The following is a 15,824-nucleotide window of genomic DNA, read 5'->3' as shown; positions in this document are numbered from 1 at the left end:
GAAGTACTGCCCCCGGAGAAGAAAGGGGCACGGCTACGAGACGAGGGCACGAAGTTCTGATCCCAAAGATAATGAAACTATGACGTCAAGGGATGACAATAGGAAAAAACTGTAAGGACATCCAAACACAGGGTGGCGGAGTGCAACCAAGGGCATTGGCTCTGACGGGGGTGGCCCCGCCAGGGAGGAAGCCCTCGCCAACTCTGTGCGAAGGGGGCACACAGGGCAACAGACGGAGGTGGGAGCCACTCGAGTGGTGACTGCACAGTGTAGGGGACCCACCCCTAGAATCAAGAAAATGAAGAGAGGGGCTGGCCCGGTGGCTCAGGCGGTTAGAGCTCCATGCTCCTAACTCCGAAGGCTGCTGGTTTAATTCCCACATGGGCCAGTGGGCTCTCAACCACAGGTTGCCAGTTCAATTCCTCGAGTCCCGCAAGGGATGATGGGCAGCGCCCCGGGCAACTAGAAAACGGCAACTGGACCTGGAGCTGAGCTGCGCCCTCCACAACTAAGACTGAAAGGACAACAACTTGAAGCTGAATGGCACCCTCCACAACTAAGACTGAAAGGACAACTTGACTTGGAAAAAAGTCCTGGAAATACACACTGTTCCTCAATAAAGTCCTGTTCCCCTTCCCCAATAAAAAAAAAAATCTTTAAAAAAACAAAAAACAAAACAAAACAAAAGAAAGAAGCTACAAGTTAAAAAAAAAAAAGAAAATGAAGAGAGCCTCCAAAACAATGAGAAGACAGGAAGAGATCTCAATGGGGCCTCAGATGCTGAGAGCTGCAGGACAGGGAGGAGACTCCAGAATGAGGCTAAGGGTCGGGGACGGTAGTCCCTTCCCGAATGCGCGCAGAGGCCAAGCGAAAGCAGTGGCCCAGGCAGCTCATTGTAAGGAAGTGCCTATTTTTGTCTTCCTTTTTAAATACAATTTTTGGATAGGTACTGTATTCGTATGAGTTAAAATTTAAAGGTTTGCCAAGGATGCGACGCCCGGCACTTACACAGGGTGAGGAACAGAGCCCCCCCCCAGCCGGATGGACAGTCACACTTCACAGGTACTGAGGAAGGTCCTGGTTCACGAGTGGAGGTGATTATCCTGGACTGATAACAGCCCCAGGGCGGCCTAACAAGTTACAAAGGCCAGGTCTGAAAGGACCAAACCCTTTCCAAGAAACCTAACTGTGTCTCTGAAATAAGCTTAAGAAAATTTATACGAATGCAAAAATACTCAGAACCTAACAAGCTAAAATTCACAATGCCTGCCACCCAATCAGAGATCACCGAACATTATAGTAGGAAAATAGGAGCCACGATGACGAGAATAATCAGTCCAATGAAACCTACCAGGAACTTCAGGGACATCAAATTTGCATCTGAGGACATTAGAACAGGTGGGAGATACAAATGAGACTGACAGGGTTCCTTGAGGTAGAAGCCACAATGTCTGAAATGAAAAATGCTAGATGGGATTCTCAACAGATTAGACTCTGCAGGAGAAAAGCTTCGAACACTTGAAGACAGAGCAATAAGAACTATCCCAAGTAAAAGAGAGGAAAATGAACTTTTGAAACTGAAAAAATACCCAGGAGCTGTGGGGCCACGTCAAGAAGTGGAATATACATACGACAGACAAGCTCCCTCCTCCCTCCCTGAGGAGGGAGGGAGGGAGGGACAGAAAAGTACTATAAGGAAGTATGCAAAGTATAAAGCCACAGATCCAAGAGGCTCAGCAAACTCCGAGCTCAAGAAACACGAAGGAAACAGCCCTGACGCACATAACAGTCCAGCTGCTCGAAACCAGGGATAAGGAAACAAAATCTTACAAGCAGCCGGAGAAAGAAAGAGACACTATGTACAGAGGAACAAGGCGGATTTCTCATCAGAAACAAGGCAAGTGAGAAGACAGTTTAAATCTCTCAAACACATAATCAAAACATTAAACCTAGAATTCTATACCAGTGAAAATATCTTTTAAACACAAAAGCAACTGTTCTCAGATCAGAGCGGCAGAGAGCGCAGAGCTGCCACGTGGCGGAGGGTGGCAGTGCCCCCCGGGCACATGGACCACTGACTAGAGGGGAGTTGCTGGACTCCGGGGGGTTGAGTGCTCTACGCAGTTCCCATCCAATCCCGCAAGCGAGCATCCTTGGAAGGGGGAAACAGGCTCACAGAGGTTAAGTGATGGCTGGGAAGTGGCCCATCGGGTATGGAGCCTGGCAGCTGGGCTCGTGCTGCCCCCTCACGGCCCATCAGTGCTTCTCAGGGGGAGAGACACGAAGGTGTGACCCCTGCCTCTGGGAGGCACCCAGGTGAGTGTGGTGGGGTGTCCTCCAGAAAGCTCCTTCTGCGGGAAGACTAGTGCATCTTAGGGACAGGCTCGGTGGAAGGTGTGCACGGCCCCTTTCTGAACAGGATACCATGGATTCTAAAGGTTCATGAGCAAATGTACTTGAGGGCTAAATTCAAATGAGCATCTGTATGTAGCTGCAGACACATTAGCAGAATGGCTACCATCCGTCCTGGCTGTCAGAGAACAAACCCACAGAAGTAACACTTGCTGTGCATTTTAAAACAGGTAACTTTTCAGGAAAACTGTTACCTACTTGAGAGAGGGGGAAAAAATGAGTAAATAAGAGTGTGTGTGTGTGTGTGTGCGCGCGCGCGCGCGCGCGAGCATGTGTGAGGAGAAAGCAGATACAAAGGGGTAGTTGTTTTCATGCCTAAAACACTTACACTGAACACCCCACAGACCCTGGAAAACTGGGAGAAATTTCGTGGGGCTTCTCAAAGGGTAACAGGGGGCTGTGGGGGGGCTGTGAGGGGCCTGGAGGGCAGGCAGCAGTGCAGGGGGCGCAGCTGGCACGGCGCACATGGTCATGAAGCCACCGCCCAGGCTGACAGCCACTGGCCCCAGGCCCACGCCCTGCCCTGCTGGCCGCCCCCAGAGACCTGACGGCCCGCTCAGGGCCTTGCTGCCGCCACCTGTCACCGCTGGCATGTCCGTCCCCTTCATCAGACGGCCTGTGTTTCCAGCACTGAGCAAAGTGTGACCATGTCCTTAAACAACGAACTCCAGAACCCTCAGTAGAGAATGGAGCACAGAGGGTGACGGCACCTGCTCTGGGGGGGGGGGGTCCGGCTCTGGACTCAATGTCTGTCCCCCACCCCATTCCTGTGTTGGGGGCTGTCCACTCTGTGAGGATACAGAGACACAGTGGCTGTCTGCCAGCCTGGAGGAGTCTTCCTCCGACACAACCATACTGCCACCCGGACCTCAGGCCTCCCGCCTCAGCCCCAGTCTGTGGCGTTGGTTACGGCGGCGCTGGGAGCTAGAGCAAAGCCCCGCCGTGTGGCCGCCGCTTTGAACCTGGCTAAGGGGTGGAGGCTGGAAGAGTTCTGAGGTGAGTGCTAGAAACGGGGCTTAAGGGGGGCTGGGGAGGGCTCAGGTGGAAATGAGGAACATGTTATTGAAAATGAGGAAAAGCTGATCTTTCTTTTAAAGGCACGAAGAACTTGGCTGTGCTCTTGTGTTTTGGGGAGGCAGGAGTAGCACATGGTTAAAATGGTTGAGCTGGTGAGCTGAGGAGATTTCTAAGCAAGTGTTCCAAGAACGGCTTGGTCCCTCCTGCTTATAACAATGTACACTGCAAGGTGAGCTGAAGGAGGGCTGTCACCGTTATGGACTCTGCTCTGATGTGATGAGCAGGCACCCCACCTCTGTGGTCTTCTTCCCCCAGTTTCATCACGCAACACATCCGACACACAGACTGGGGACATTCACTGTTGTGTCACGACAACCAAGCCTGAGAACCTGGCACAGAGCAGAGGAGGCAGAGCCGAGACACTGACCTCAATCCAGTGCCCTGCACCGGTCACTACTGGGGAAGCCAGCCAGAGTCCCGACAAAGGTGGCAGGTGACTTTACAGCGCCACACGGCCCAACAGGAACAACGGGACAAAACTGAGGGGCACTACGTCTGCAACCGTCCTGTCAACCACCAGCTCCCAAAAGAATAGGAAGGGAAGGGAGGAAGAATAGGAGGAAAGGGAGAAGGAAGCGGGGGCGGCTTCATTAATATCGGACAAGACCAACGTCCGCACAGACAACCAGACGACCTCCACATGAAAAGGGGCATCGATGTGAAAAGGCTGGTTCACCACGAAGACGCAGTGACCCTGTCTGTACATGCTCCTAAGGCACATCTCACAATACGTGAAGCAGAATAATGACAGCGCTGGAAGGAGAGGGCCAACAAACGCACAAGACTGGCTGGAGACTTCAAAACTCCTTTGTCAGCAACAGCAGAAACTGCAGACAGGCGATCGGCACGGGCACAGCAGGACTGAACGGTCCCGTGGAACAAGCAGACCCGGCTGACACTTACGGGACACCCCACCCAGGGACATCAGAACTCTTCTCAGGTACAGATAACACATTCTCCAAGACAGATCGTATTCCTGGGCCATTTAACAAACCTTAACAGCCTTTTAAAAATTGAAACGATAAGATGATGTAATACAGAATTGTACACCTGAAATTATGTAATTTCATTAATAGTTGTCACCCCAATAAATAAAAAAAATTGAAATGATATAAACTGTATTTACAGACCATAACGGAATTAAAGCAGGTATCAATAACAGACAGGAAAATCTTCAAACATTTGGAAACAAAACAACGCACGTCAAGGTAATACATTGTTTAAAGAATACTAATAAAATCAGAAAGTATTTTTAACTGAATGAAATGAGAATGACATCATAATTTGTGAGGTGCAGTTGAAGCTGCAATTAGAGAAAACTCTGAAAAAGAATGAAGTTGGACGACGCACACAACCAGATTTTCAAGCTTACCAGAAGGCTACAGTGATTCAGGCAGTGGTGACGGGGTAAATCCTCGGATCAATACAGCGAAACGGACACTCCAGAAATAGAAACAGGAACACGCCCAACTGATTTTTGACAAAGGCACAAAAGCAATTCAGTGAAGAAAGGACAGCCTTTACCATACATCGTGCTGGAGCAATTGAACACCTTTAGGTAAAAAAATAAAAATAAATCTTGACCTAAACCTTACGTCTTACACAAAATTTACCTGAACAGGGATCAGTATTAAATGTAAAATGTGAAGCTATAAAACTTTAAAAAAAAAAGCACAGGAGAGAATCTCTGATACTTAGGGCTAGGCAAGGAGTTGTCAGACTCATCTAAAAAAGGGAGTTCTATAAAAGGAAAAATTGATAAATTGGACTTTGTCAAAATTAAAAACTTTTATTACATTAAAGACATTGATAAGAGAATGGAAAAACATGCTATGGACAAAGAGAAAATATTTGCAAATCACATAATTGACAAATGTATATTCAAAATACATCAAGAATTTGCAAAATTTAAAAGTAAGTGAAAATAAAAAAACTGGCTAAAAGATGGGTTTGAAGACACTCCACCAAGGGGATCAGCAGACGGCAACCACCGGGGAAACACAGCTGCACAGCGAGCACACCTAGTGCTGACAGGAAGGCGTGGAGAAGCCCACACCCTCACAATTTCTGATCAAGAAACCGCCAAACTACTTTCCAAACTAACACACACTCAACGCGTCACCTAGAAATTCCACTCTGTTATCTCTCCTGGAGAATGGACACAGGTGTCCAGACACAGATGTTTACAGCAGCTCCGGTCACAACTGCCCCAAACTGAAAACAACACAAATGTCCTCCAGCAAGTGAATGGACACGATTAAAACACACACATGCAACTTAGCCTCGCGCTGCAGACATGTTAGCAGGCAGGCTCACAAGTTTCCGCTGCACGCCGAGCACCGTCACGTGGCGCTGCAGGTGGAAATCAGGGAGTGTGACTTAAGGAAAAGGTGAGCAGGACGGCCGTCTGCGATACTCATCCCTGCTTTTACCCACTCCGCTGTTCTTCCCTGTGGAAATTCCGGGCCTCCTTCTGTGAACGTGTCCCTTCCATTTGGAAAGCTTCCTTAGCCATGCGCTAAGGGTAGGTCTGTTAGTGACAAATTCTCTTAGTTTTACTTTGTCTGAGAATGTCCTGATTTTCCCTTCGTCCCTGAAGGGTATTTTCACTGGCTGACAGTTCTTTTCTTTCAGAACTTGAAAAATGTAGTGCACTTCAGCCTGGCTTCTGCAGTTCCAGATGAGGAATTCGCTGTCACTCAAACTGGTGTTCCCTGTAGATAAAACAGTGTTTCTCTCTAGCTCCTTTCAAGATCTTTTTCGTCTTCAATTTTCAGAAGATTAATTAGCATGTATCATGATGTGGACTTCTGTGGTTTTATACGGTGTGGGGTTCACTCAGCTTCTTAAATCTACAGGTTCATGTCCTTCACCAAATTTGGGAAATTTTCAGTCGTTATTTCTTCAGCTATTTTTCCAGCGCCTCCTGAGGCACCAATTAAACGAATGGCGTGTCTTCTGTCACTGAACCACCAAGCCCTGCGGCTCTGCTCTCAGTTGTCTGTTTCAGTCTGTTTCTCCCTTTTGTTCTGATTAGGTGATGTCTTCACGACTCTTCCTCTCACCTCCCATGGACTGGTGAGCCTATCCAGTGAGGTTTTGTTTTGGTTATTGTGTTGTCCAGGTCTTTTTGTTTTGTTCTTTAAAAGAATTGGGATTTCTTTGTTGAGGTTTACCATGTTTTCATTTCTTCCCCGAGGTTTCCTGTTTCTCTTGTGACACCTGCGCCAAAGTCCAGTCAGGTAATTCTGCCACAGGAGTCGCCATGATGTTGGTGTGTGTTGACCGTCATTTGTCCTGGTCCTGGGCACCATGAGACGCTTATTGCAGCCTGGCCTCTGGGAATCACACCGTGAGGCCTGCACCCTCTTTAACCTTCTTTGGGCAGGCGGCTGCCCTGCTCAGGTGGGAGTCTACCCCTGGGCCCTGCAGACAGTGGGGTGGAAGTTAGGCTCCCCACTGGTCCCGTGGACACCAGGGATGGGGCCACGAGGGCCACCGGCTGCTCCGGGCTGGAGCTCTCTGCTGACCCTGGGCCTGGGCACCAGCCCGTCACCATCGTGCTCTGATCAGTTGATGCCACTGAGGCAGGGTGGGGTTCGGGGCCCCCGATGTGCCCACTGATCAGGGCGTGGAAGGTCAGCTCCCGTTCAGTCCAGCGCACACCCGGGCACGGGCACTGCCTGCTCGGAGAGCCGGGGGCGGATGGCCAGTCCCATGGACCCAGCTGATGCCGCTGGGTGGGAACTGAGGGCTGCTGCTTGCGCGCCGCCATGAGGCACGCATGGCAGGAGATAGGCTCTTCCAAGGGATTTGGCTGACGTGGGCCGGCGTTGTCAGAAAGGCTTTCCCTCTTGAGGGCAGGCCGGACAGGCCATTCCTGAACTACGTGTGTGTGCATGCGTGTTCACATGTGCATGCGTGTGCATGCGTGCGCATGTGTGTGCGTGTGGCTGGTCCAGCTCAGTTTCTGCAGCTCCTGTCCAGGTCCATGAGCAGCAGTGAGGAAAGTCACCGCCACGTGGATCCTCAGGCTGCGGGGCCCCGGACAGGCCGCCCTCTGCACATTCCTCAGTCTCCTTGCTGCCGTGTCAGGTCAGGGTTTTGAGTTGTGAGGAGGGCCTGGGAGGAATGGGGTTATTCCCTTGGATGAGAACCGGAAGTTGAAGACCTTTTTAAAAGCCAGCACCTCCATATCCTCTTCTGCATCGTATGTTGTCTCTCCCTGTCTCTGAAGATCACCAGACATTTACTGTCTTGGGAGGGAAAGCAGCTGATCTGTGGGCTGAGGGATCCAGATCAAGGGCAAAGTTACATGGGCACAGAGGCTCACGGGACGTTTCCATGGTGATGCTGACTTCCCAGCCTGCGCCCTCGGCTCCCAGAAGCTGGCAGCACCCACACCCTCCAGACAGGAGTCTCCTGGAGAAAAGACCACTTCACACTGAGGAGGGCGTCCCCAGGGAAGGAAGGCTAAGCCACTGAGCTGACAAAACAGCAACGCAGAGGAAACACGCTGTGGAGAGAAGAAAACCTCAGAAAGTCCCACATTACATCAGAGACAGTGAACAGATTGTTCATAAAACACCAGCAATATGTTTTACATATAAAAGAATATTCAAATAATAACAAAACAACAAAAATCTCAGGAAACTAAAATGTAACAGCAATAGTAAAATAAGGTTGATAAACTTGAGAAAATTTTACAGAAAGCAGAACAAAAAGATGGAAAACAGGATAAAAAATGTTTTTAAAACAGAGAACTAGTTCAGGAAGTTCACCATCCAAGTAAGTTTCAAAAAGGATAGAGAAAATGAAAGAGAAAAAATAATCAATGAAAAATTCAAGAGAAATCTCAAGGACTGCAGGGTGAGATGCCCAACAGAAAGGCCCTGGCCGCCAGCACAGCCCTGAACAACATGCCCACGCCAGCATGTGCCCAGGGACCCTTAGGACATGGGCACAAGGGGAAGCTTCTTTAGGCTTCAGTGGGAAGAACACAGGCACATGCGAAGGACCCGCTCTGAAGGGCTTTCTCAAGGCCTGACGGCTCTAGGCCTCACTGTGGAGTCGGTGCCAGGAGCAGAGGCGTGACATTCACCTGTGGGCACCAGCTGCCCCCTGCAGAGCCCAGGCTGGGGACACCCTGTTGTTACTGGCAGCTGGGCAGTGGCCGGCAGGGGGGCCCTCGCTGCCTCCTGAAGGAGCTCCCCCACTCCACACTTCCCGGCCTGCCCATCAAACTTCAGCCACCTGTGCTGCTGGGAGCTCATGACCTGCACTCTCTGGACATAGCCCTCAGCCTGAGAGCCACGTCATCTGGGCCCTGGGCCCACGGTGGCAGCAGGCTGAAACATGGGGCAGCTGCTATGCTGTCCAGGCTGGACTGGTGCCGTGTCTCAGAGATCAACCAACCGCCCTGGGAGCTCAGGGGCCCCAGGGCTGTGTCTTCCTGATTGCAGACTCGTGGGTGTTTAACGAGGGTTTGGTCAATGAAAGATATTTTTAAAGAAAAAAGAGCCTTTCATCTTGCAATCTGGAAAGGTGTGGATGGGACCACAGGCTACTGTGCCTGCACTCCTCTGATGGGGGGGGAATGTCTCCTGTGCCCCCAACAGCCAAGGTCTTCGAGCCCGAAGATGGGGGCTCCATGTGGATGGAAACGCCAGGAGGACGGTGGGCAGTGAGGGCGCTGGGCAGCGACAGCAGGTACAGGCAGACACGCGTCTCGGGGCTGACGGGTCGCCTCACTGGCTAACCCCACAGACGGCGCTCAGGACTTGCTAGAGCTGCCCTGACGGCAGAAAACAGGAGCCTAGGTTGTTGCAGTTCACAGCCCTCCCGCTGCTGCCACTTAAACCTACTGAAGTTTCCCCCTGGTTTTCATCGTTAAGAGTGATGTTTCTTACATGTATTTTACATGTATACATTTACTGTGTCACATGCACTCAGTAAGTTATCTACTTAACACATACTTGATTTACACACAATCTGTGCGCGCGTGTGTGAATGACAGAGGCACAGCCTGTGCCATCCTTGTCCTCTGGGAAGAAGGGACCAGGCCCCGATGCCGGCCGTGCCCGCGTCTGCGGAGCAGGGTGCTGGCTGCGAGGCTGGGGGAGGGGTGGCGAACGGCAGCAGGGGGCGGTCCAGTCCACCCTCCCCTGAACCAACCTGAATCAACTGTCAGAAACGCTGCTGCGCTGCTCAGTGAATTTCAGAAAAGATTTGCAGGAAAAGCACTTCACACTCCACAGGAGGAGTCGGAGATTAGAAAGATCACTCGATTTTTCACTCACAGGGAAGCCTTCCCAAGTCTCTCTCTCTTCCACGCCAGCCAGCCAGCTGGCAGCTGCAGGGAGGCATGACCTTCCCACACAGGGAAGGTGTCCCCAGAGAGGGGCTGCAGCAGGAAGGCTGGGCCCACCCTAGCCACATTTTTCTTCTGTCTCCATGCCCTGGAAGGCCAAAGTGACCATGTCACTCCTCAGCCTGACACCTGTGATGGCTTCCCCCTACTCTTGGGAACAGGGCCACATCCTTCCCGGCGCCTCGGATCGCTGGCCCTTGCTGGGTCCCCAGCCTCCTGCTCATCTGCGCCGGGCCTCTCCTGTGACCCCAGGGACTCGCCCCACATGGCAGATCCTCACACACAGCTCCTCTCCCCACACTCCCCTGGTCCCAGCCCACCTGGCTCCCATGCACCGCTGCCACATGCACGACTGTATGTGAACAATACCCCCAAGGCCCCTTCAAGCTGTAAAATTCCAAAGGCACAGAGGACTTGTCGTGCCTCAGCCTTATCCCCATGCTCTGCCCTGAGGACGCCCACAGCTGCAGTCTCTCAACCGGTGAACGACTGAGGGAATGGGAGCACACAAGCCACGGTGGAACCTGGTGGGTCCCCAAAGATGGCTGTTTATGAGACCAAAGCCCACACATAAGGAATGCTGAGGAAACGTTGGTGAGGACCGGGTCCAGGAGACGCTGTGACCCCACTCGCTGGGCACCTGTGGGCCAGGACACACCCAGAGCACAGGCAATGGGGCCGCTCAACCTCTGGTGACAAGAACGTGGGAGAGGGTGTGGCACAGCCCCGAGGTGAGCCAGGGCAGCCAGACATTCAGGAGGGACACCGCAACCTGCCCATCGGCCACTTGCCAATTACACAGACCCGGTAGGGCCGACCAGGAGACCCAAGGAGAGCCAGCAGCAGGCCCCTCACAGCTCTGTCTCCCTGACAAATATTAATTTTGGGGAAGGCTGTCTCTCCAGGGCAAGGCAAGGAAAGAGGTTCTGGGAAAGGGACCCCGCCAAGCGAGCCTCTCCTCCTGAGAAGGGCTGTGTGCGGGAGGCGGTCGGGAGACACCCAGACAACGCTCCATAGGACACATGGGCTGTCGGGAAGCCACCTGAGACGTAGCCGGAAGAGTTCGCTCACCACGCGGAAGGCTATGTGTCTGTTTTGGGTGTGGCTTTGTGAGTAATTCTCCTCTGGAATAGGCTTTGAACAAGCCACTGCGCACAGACCCTGGCTGCCCCCGGAACAGTGTGGAAGGCATGGGCTTGCAGGTCCCCGCCGACGGCACCGTGATGTCTGAGCACTGGGGCGTTGAGAGGCCCAGCGTCCTGAGGACGCAGAAAAAGCCCGAGCCAGCAGAGGCAAGCTTCCGCGCAGAGAGGACGCGAGGTGGACAGGACGGCTGATAAAGAAGCACCGTCCTGGAAGGCGAGGAGCAAAGGGGGCTGGTGGGGGCGAGCGACGTACCTGAGCGCGCTCCCCTCCTCCCTGGACAACAGGACGCTCTGCTCAGCAGGGCCCGCCTGAGACTGCAGCAGTTTCAGCTCCATCTCCAGCTGTGAGGACACACAGGACAGGTCAGCTCGGGCTGCGGGAGTCCCTTCAGCACGGGGCTTCCGGGAACCCTCGCCAGCCCAGAAATCCAGAAGGGGGCACCTGATCTCCCTGGGAGCGTGGGGGCAGGGTCCCCGTCATGCGGGGAAGCTGGTGGGGAGACGGTTTTCCTGCACCTCACCCCTGGGCGGCCCCGAGCCTGCCAGAGCCTGCAGGATCCAGCTGTGCAAACACAACTGCCTCTTTCTCAGCACTTGTCTCCACAACCCTCGTCCAGTCATTTGGGCTACGTTAGGGCAAGGGTCAGAATCCGAGAAGGGAACACAGCAGCTGTAAGGGCATGCTCTCAATTCACCGGCGCTCTGATCAGCTTCAATAGTCGTGTGTGGTACTCATTAGCTACGTCGAATTCCTCTATGCAGCGACTGGCTCTGCCTGGGGGCACGGCCGGTGCCCACTGTGCCTTCTTCCTGACCACTCCCTCTCTGGGCTCTTCCTGCACAGCTCCTCCTGGGGACACCTGACCTGAGAATACTTGGGCTGGAGGCATCCAGTCTATGAAGCCCCAATATTAATCACGGAGGTGTCTAATACACAACCGTGTGACCCCAAGCCAGCTGGCCATGGAGTGACGGCAAGCACGACCACTGTGTGGACCACGTTCCGGGAACCACCTTGGCAAAGCCCACAGAGGGAAAGGAGAAGGGTCAGAAGTAGTTACATGTGGCACTCCACGACTGACCGGTGCCAGCACCGCTGAGCTGGCCGCGTGCACTGACAGGTGACAGCGCCTCTCACAGCATGCCCTGTCACTAGGCAATGGCCCACTTTCCAGAGCAAGCACTAAGTGACCACGTAGTGGCGTCACAAGATGGTGTCACAACGTGGAGCAGAACCTGTTAGTCTTCAAGGAGAAGCAGTGCCACTGTGTCCACTGGCCTCTCCCCCCACTCCCACCCCCGACGCTCCACAGAAGCCTGGATGCAGGCGCAGGGGAGCCAAGCTCGCCTGTCCCTCGTCTCTGGACCATCCAGGTTTGCCATTCCTTTCAGACGCCACCCAGACTGCTTATCTAGCTGGTGGTCCCTGCCTTTGCTGTGAGGTTCAGCTCACAGTCGTCTTTGTTGGGTGGGCTCCCAGACACAGGTTCCCACACACGTAAGTTCATCTCAGGAGCCTTACCACAGTCAAAGAGCACAGGCCAGACCACCCTTCGGGTGATGACCCAATCGGGTTATAAAACAGCCCGACGGAGCCCCACTGACAGCCCTTTCTCACTGAGCTCCTGTCTGCAACCAGGTCTACTTCTGAGCCCTATTCCATTCCGCTACTCTGGCTACACAATTTTAGGATTCTCTCTGTCCCACCCCACCCTATCCTTCAACCATAAAAACAAGTTTTTAAACAAATTGGGACTGTGTAGCATGTGGAGACCAGCTTGGAGAATTAGCATCGCAGGTTTCCTTGGGCTGACTCCACAGCACGGCCCCTCATGGGAACCAGTCATCTTGCATAACTCGCAAGGGCCTGTGGGAGGTCGCTCCATTCAGATCTCACCCATCCCCTGTGGGCCCTCAGTCTTGGGTATTTTATGCTTTTACATTTTTCTGTTGTTGCTGATGTAAATGGCAGTACTGTCATCCCTTAGGATCCAAGGGTTGGTTCCAGAACTCCCCACAGATGCCAAAACCAGATGCTCGAGTCCCTCATATAAAATGGCGTATTCGCATACAATCTACCCACATCCTCCCATCTACTTTAAATCATCTCTAGAATGCTTACAGTACCTGATACAATGTAAAAGCTCTGGAAATGGTTGTTACACTGTATCATTTAGGGAATAAGGATAAGAAAACAAAAGTCTGTATAGCGGAGCCTAGCTACAGAGTGAACATCGGCAACAATATAACATCCCCCCCCCCAACCCAAAGATACACAGGGCTCACATAGTTTTCTTTCATTGTCTCTCTTGCTGTTTTTGTATCCTTGTAACCTTTGTTTTCCACCCTTTATTAAATTACTTGGCTGACTGCAGTCCTTACAATCACGTCAGCTGTAAAGAGTGATTAACGCCCTGATATTTACACCTCTGATTTCTTCTTCTTGTCTAATTTTGAGGACTGAGTATCTGCAGAATATACTAAATGGCAGTTGTGATACTGGACACCCTTCTTTGTGGGGTCACTGGAACTGAATCTATTCATAGCATATCAGTTTGGGGTTGAAATAGATATAGTTTATCTTACTGAGAAATTATCCACCTATTCACATTTTATTAAGAGTTTTCAATACTGAGTGTTGGATTTCAGCCAATGTAAAGAAGATATGCTGTAATTTGACATCCTAAACTCAACCCAGCATCCTTCCTGCAGTACCCTGCCAGCATGTGGTGTGTTCTGGTGTCCGATTTCCTTCCAGGCACGTGAACGTGGTGCTTGCCGTGACTGGTCTGCAATTTGAGCACACGTGGGCACGTGCACACACACAGCCCAGGGGGGTCCTCGCAGTGGCTGCTGTGGATACAATGCTCTTTCCAAAAACTTTCCCCCTTCTCCACGCTCCAGGATGGTGCTACAGTGGGGACAGCGCCCACATTTTGAAGAGCCAGCAGGATTTTTCCACCAATCTGACTCAGCTTGATTCCTTTTCTGTTTTCTTTTTGTTGAAGGAGGGCAGGAATGGCTACTTTGTGAAAACTTTATAATAACCAGTCTGTTTAAAATTTCTCTCTCTTCTGGAATCAGTATTGATATATTATAATTTCCTAGAAAATTATTCATTTCATTCAGATTTTAAAAGTTACTTTGAGTTGTAATATAATTCATAATTCTTTTAATAGAATTCCTGTAGGACTCGTGATTGTCTTTAGATTTATTTTTGTTTGTATTTACTTTCTTTACCATTGAGATAAAGCTTACACATGGTAAAGTGTAAATCAGGTGTACAGCTCAATGACTGTACACACATCTACACCTGTGGAACTACCATCCACATGAAAACAGAGACTTCTCGACACGCAGACTCCTGCTCCCCTCCCCCAAGTCGATACCTCCACGGTAATTACTCTTACTTCTTGTTTTGGATGGTGATGATTTCTATTAATTTTTTACTATGATCATGAATAATTCATTTGTTTTACTGGTTTTCTTTCCAAGCACAGGTATTTGGATTTATTATTTCTACCATTTTTCACTTTATTATTAACTTCTGCTTTGATCTTTACAAATTCCTACCTTTGCTTTACTATGGTTTGTTTTCCTTTTCTGACTTCTGGAGCTAGATGTTAATCTATACATATTCATTCTTTCTCATTCAATAATATAAATATTTAAACCTGTGATTTTTCTTTTGAGCACTGTTCTAGCTGCTTCCCACAGGCTCTGAGGGGCAGTGTTTTCATTACGTTATTGTCCAGATTTTCTGAATTGCACTTCTGAATTGCATTTCTTCTTTGAACTGTTTAAGACAGAGATTTTTGTTCTGTTTTTGTTTCTATTTCTTTTGGGTTTTTTTTGTTTATTTTTTTAATTTCCAAGTGTTAGGAGCTTTTTCTTATTCTGGTTTTTGTCCTTAATTTCAAATTTCATCACATCGTGACCTGAGAAAGTTGTCTGTATTAGTCCTGTCTATTGAATTTACAAGGTTTTCTTTATTATCTAATGTATGATTAATTTTTTGTGAATGTTTTCTATGAACATTTTTAAAAAAAGAGTTGTTCTTCAGTTTCAGAGTTAGGGTTTTTTACATATGTATATAAAACAGGTCTATGTTTTCTATTACTTATGAGTATTCTTTGCCCACTTGCTGTATCATGGATTAAGAAGTAAAATAAATTCTCCTACTACTGGCGTCCTTCATGATTTTCTGTTGAATCGCTCATTTTTGCTTGTTTTTCAACATCGATGCTCTATTAGTTGACACACATAGTTATCTGCACCTTTCCTGTTGAAAACTACCCAGCCCTGTTTTCTGCGATGCTCTTTGGCATGAATTCATTTAACTGCGTTCCTGGGTGCAGTACCTGCACTGCCCGCACACCCTCGATTTCCCAGCATTCTCTGGGTTTGCTTTGTAATCCCATCAGAAAGGCTTTTCCTTTTAATAGAAGACTTTAGCCCATTTATATTTTGATGTATGTGTGGATATATTTCTGTTGTATTATTTTGTTACATTTTCTAACTTTTATAACCATTTCATTCTGTGGTCTTTTAGTCTTGTTTGCTATTTTGTGTGAAATTTTCCTGATAGTTAGAAAAGTCTGTCTTGGTGTTCTAGTGGCTGCTTTCGTAACTCTTAAGTTTCTGTACTGCCTATATTTTTCTGGTTCTGGCAGTTTCTATTACAGTCCTACGTTGAGTACCTAACTAGTCCAACACATTTCCCTTCTTGTTTCCCTTTATACAGTTAAACATACTGTTACCACTTCAAGTTATCTTTAATTGGCATGTTTTAATCGTCGGCTACAGCTAATAATGATGAG

General features: G+C 50.0%; 1 protein-coding gene across 3 annotated transcripts in view; it reads right to left on the bottom strand.

Annotated features, from left to right (window-relative positions):
- The window catches only part of MAD1L1 (mitotic arrest deficient 1 like 1), a 281,851-nt gene that overhangs the window by 81,243 nt on the left and 184,784 nt on the right, over positions 1 to 15,824 (bottom strand). For all 3 annotated transcript variants that reach the window (XM_081036038.1, XM_081036037.1, XM_081036036.1), the window contains exon 13: positions 11,258 to 11,346. In XM_081036038.1, the coding sequence (XP_080892164.1) occupies positions 11,258 to 11,346 (89 nt within the window). The remainder of the gene's footprint in view (positions 1 to 11,257; positions 11,347 to 15,824) is intronic.

This window comes from Rhinolophus hipposideros, assembly GCF_964194185.1.
Source record: "Rhinolophus hipposideros genome assembly, chromosome: 23".
In the NCBI taxonomy this organism is placed as follows: Eukaryota; Metazoa; Chordata; class Mammalia; order Chiroptera; family Rhinolophidae; genus Rhinolophus; species Rhinolophus hipposideros.
This window is presented reverse-complemented; position numbering and strand designations above follow the sequence as displayed.